The sequence below is a fragment of the Chiloscyllium plagiosum genome, chromosome 12 (genome assembly GCF_004010195.1).
Source record: "Chiloscyllium plagiosum isolate BGI_BamShark_2017 chromosome 12, ASM401019v2, whole genome shotgun sequence".
Classification (NCBI taxonomy): Eukaryota; Metazoa; Chordata; class Chondrichthyes; order Orectolobiformes; family Hemiscylliidae; genus Chiloscyllium; species Chiloscyllium plagiosum.
The window spans coordinates 37809673-37814267 of NC_057721.1; the positions used below are offsets into that span (position 1 = coordinate 37809673).

The 4595-nt window shown below is 38.8% G+C and overlaps 1 protein-coding gene across 5 annotated transcripts in view; it reads left to right on the forward strand.

Moving 5' to 3' along the window:
• sytl5 (synaptotagmin-like 5) overlaps positions 1 to 3757 on the forward strand; it is a 190509-nt gene extending 186752 nt beyond the window's left edge. For all 5 annotated transcript variants that reach the window (XM_043700827.1, XM_043700824.1, XM_043700828.1 and 2 more), the window contains one exon: positions 1475 to 3757. In XM_043700827.1, coding sequence (XP_043556762.1) covers positions 1475 to 1617 — 143 coding nt within the window. In that variant the 3' untranslated portion in view covers positions 1618 to 3757. The remainder of the gene's footprint in view (positions 1 to 1474) is intronic.
• The last annotated feature ends 838 nt before the right edge of the window (positions 3758 to 4595 follow it).

The window sequence follows — 4595 nt, forward strand, 5'->3', positions numbered from 1 at the left end:
AAGGAAAACAACCCCGCTCCTCGAGACAGAGGTAAAATAGAATAAGATAACCACCTCCCCCCACCAACATTTACTAAACCCCCCCGGCTTAATTATATATATATATATATATATATATATGGGGGGAGAAAATCGTTAAGTAGAGAACAAATAAATAAATCCCTCTCCCCACCCCCCCCAAGATAATATTAAACAGTAAGGTAAAAAAAGAAAATGAGGGGATATAAACGGGAGTGGGGGGAAGGCAAACCAAATCAATTATCTCTTACAATTTATCTAAGAAAGTCCAAAAATTCCTTAGCCTTTTCTGGCGATCCGAAGTTATATACGGATCCTTCATGGTTAAAGTGTAGCGTCGCTGGCTAGCGTAAGGAGTACTGAATATTTAAGTCCCTTAAACACTTCTTCGCCTCATCGAATGCCTTCCTCTTTCGGACCAGAGCTGGGGAAAAGTCCTGGAATAACATGATCTTGGAACCTTTATAGATCATCACTTGGGGATCTTTTCCATGATTTCTCGGAGTATCTGCCTCTCCTTATAGTTCTGCAGCCGGAACAGGACCGGGCGGGGGCGCTGGTTCAAGCCGGGCCCGCATATTGCAACCCGGTAGGCCCATTCTACCCTTACCTGGCCTGATCCAACTTCCAGATTTAACAGCTGTGGAAGCCATTGTTCAAGGGACGCAGTAAGCTGGCCTTCCTCTTCCCGTTCGGGAAGGCCCAGCAAACAAATATTTTTTCGACGACCTCGATTCTCAAGGTCGTCAATGTGGTTCTCTAAGGTCCGGACTCGCTGTTCGAGAATCCGGACCTGATCCACAGCCGATTCCGCTGTAGTTTCGGAGGTCGCAGCGTTTAGCTCCGCCCCTCCGACTCGGCGCTCGATTTCCTTAATGTCTCGGTCGTGCTTTTGCAGCGCGGCCGAGAGTGAGTCCCATTGACTTTAGGATTCTTCAATTAAAGCATCGATCTTCGCATCCAGTTTGGAGATGATTTCCACAAGGCTCGCCACCGTTGGTAAGTCCCCCGGGGCAGCTGCGGACGCCTCTGCTGCAGCTGGACAGGGTGGGGGGGGGTTCCTGCTTGCCGAGAGCTGCGGGCTCCCTTCCCTTTAGTCATTTTTACTGAAGATTAAATTGTTTAAATTCAATACTAAACAACTAATTAAATTAAACAGCTTTTTAAAATGATTTGGTGAGTGTGGTGGGGGTGGGTGACCCACCTTTTCCCAATCTTGGGAGGAGCACTGTAGACTCAGACTTGCTGGGTCGCCACCATCTTGGATCCCCCAGATTCCCTTCTTGACAAAGTGGAAAAATGGTCACTTAATATCCTTACTGTTATTTGTACAAAAATTCAGATTGGTCCTGTTGATTTCGGACAAAAGCACACTGTCTTTTGAGAATAACAACTTGCCATGCTCTGTCAAGATGCACCTAAGTATTTATATTGTCACATCATTGTTTCTTAACAGGCCATAGCTATGGAAATGAAGTTGATTGGATGGATTCCCAAGGAGAGGAACAACACATTTGGCTTCAGATGATAGGAAACCCAGGTGTCTTTGTGGAGAGCACAATAATGCTGAGAGCCAGCATGGGAAAGCGCAAATTTTGAGCCTGATAGACTGAAAGAATACAATGTAAAATACTACACACTGTCAAACTACTGTATTTATCAAGGCTGACATGGTTGGGATAAATCTGTGACTGAAGACATTTCTTTATAAAAATAAACCTGATTTCACACCTTAGTTTTTGTAAATATAATTTCCTTGGGATTTTTAAAAAATAAAGGAAAGCACCTGATATCTCAAATAGTATTCATAAAATATTTTCTTCTAGTTGTTCAGTTGTGTCTGTCTCTGTAGAATCAGGAGTTTGTAGAGGTTCACTACTTTATTGAAAAGTAGCTAATGAAGTTCTAGTCTCAAATGCCACCAATAATTAAACTTATCCCTACTTCCTGATTTCACTGAGTTAGCAATCTCAAATGTTGAAAACCTTACCTGTGCAATAACTCTACCAAGATCATAACTTAAGAAAAACAGGATGCAGAGGAAATCTTTTCCCAGCATCTGTAACAAACATATTTCTATTTTATGGCAGACTTCACTCTTTCCATAGATTGGTCATTTCAAAAACCTTGGTCTTTCTCTGCCACAGACTATTTCAGGTAGAAAGAGAACAATGAAGCTTAAGTCAATCCCAAGAGTAAATGAGTAAGCCCTACCTGAATCTTTGTCTGACATTGCTCCTTGTTTTAATTACAGTTGTTACAACTTTCTGTGAGCAAGGGTAGTATACAGTACCTCAGTGAAAATGAATTTTTTTAGGGTTAAAAGGATGAAGTGTTGGTATTTAAAAATGGATAAAAATCAAACCGTTGATGAACTGTATTCCAATTAAACAATCTTAAATGCTAAAACAATTGAGAATAAATAAAACAGCAAAGCATAAATTATTCTCCCAAGAAACCAACAGTTGTTAATTATTGTGGAATGATGTACTTGCTTCAGAATCTACAATGTAAAGCACATTATCCAATTAAAAAAACCAGAAAGTATGTGGAAACTCTTGGTTTTAGTCATTGATCCTTATCATTTTGGTAGAAAACTAAAATGTATCAAAAATCAATGAACTTACAAGTTCTCCTGAACATTTCCTGATGCTTTCACATTCAAAACAAAGAGTCTGGATTCTCATCCTGTAAATATTCCACTTAAGCCACGCAATTCTTTTGTGGAAAACTCCGAAGATTCTAAAGGTGCTACAAGTTATTCTTTTATAAGTTAACTCAGCTGTCATTAGAGCAACCATTTTGTACTTTAGGATTTTAGCTCATTAACAAGAATAGAATAGTTTCAGCCACTGTGAAGTTAAATATTGTTTTATAAAAAAAATGCCGATCAGTAAGGCGAAGTCTCCATAGTCTCACTCTCTCATTTGAGAGAGGTGACATAGTGGGTTTAATATGAGGCTCGCCATACCTCAGGTGAGGGGCAAAGTCAAGACCTGCATGGTAATCTCAGCCAGTGCAGAAATTGAAGCCACACTATGGCCTCACTCTGCATTACAAACTAGCTGTCCAGCCCCAGCAGAGTTAAATGTCCATTCAGTCATGGTTCTTTATTATGGCTTTAGTGACTAGAAATGGGGATTGGAACTCCAGAATGGATGCACTCGATTAGTGATAGCACACAAAGTCTTAACACCGAATATATATGTGGGGATATTATTTTGGCTGAAATTCTCCAGCCTATTTCACAACAGTGACAAAGGAATGATATCCACTTAGTTCAATGTTTGGCCAGGGAACCATATTCTATTGGGAATCACCAACTTCGGCAGAGAAGGGTAGTGAGAAAAAAATCTCAAGATAAAATATTCAACAACAGTGAAGAGATATCGTGATAGGTGTCGTAATAAGAGTTCTCCAGTACTGGTGTGCTGGGAACAAAGTGCATTCTGAGAAATAATTAAGTTCAACGTTATCCTTTTGTTTGAATTGTCAAAGTGAAAACCATTGTATTACAAATCAGTGACTGTGTAATTGTTACCATTATGAATCAAGGAGAAATGATTAACTCCAGAATTAAATATTTTTAAACTAATATTATTACTTTATCTATTCCTGTAACAGATTACCCAGCTCTTCTGTTTTAAACTTTGTGATTTCACAATATACATTTCTATAGCTTTAAAGACAGCATTTGTAAAACAATTCCTTGTGACATAAAAATCTTCATTGATTCTAATGTTTGCCTTTGTTTTACTTTATTCTCTATACATAAACTCTCAACAGCCAATATTCATTACGACAAAATGATGTCATTTTTAGGTCTCTGCAATGTAGTGAAGTATATGAAATATTGCCTCCATCACAAAAACACTTCCTAAATTACTTAATCAGATATCTTTTTAGAAAACCAATAGTAGCCTAGCGTCCGTTGTAAATTTGTGGGACATTATGTGGTACATTTTGAACTCATCTGAGTCTGCACTCACTGAATTGTTATTTGTTCTTTTGAAATTTTAACTATTCCAGCATTAGAGACAATCTAATGATACAATTCAAGGAACAGCTATTAAGTGACACAATTTATTATCTAACAAAGGTAGACGTCACCCTTGATTAATACCAGTCTTAGCTCCCAATTAAACGTTCATTGCAGATGACACATAGATTGCATCTATGACTGTTAGCAGAAGGCATACTGTCTCTCTTCTCTGCACATCTTCATCTTCCCACTCTACACGTCTTGCTGCAAGAAACTGGTGCTTAGTAGCCCTTTGTGAGATACAGCCTATCTTCATGATAAGGGATGTTCACAAACGCTATGATTTGGAGATGCCAGTGTTGGACTGGGGTGTACAAAGTTAAAAATCACACAACACCAGGTTATAGTCCAACAGGTTTAATTGGAAGCACACTAGCTTTCGGAGCATCGCTCCTTCATCAGGTGATAGTGGAAGACTCAATCCTAAGACACAGAATTTATAGCAAAAATTTACAGTGTGATGTAACCGAAATTATACATTGAAAAATACCTTGATTGTCTGTTGAGTCTTTCATCTATTTGATTACCATGATAG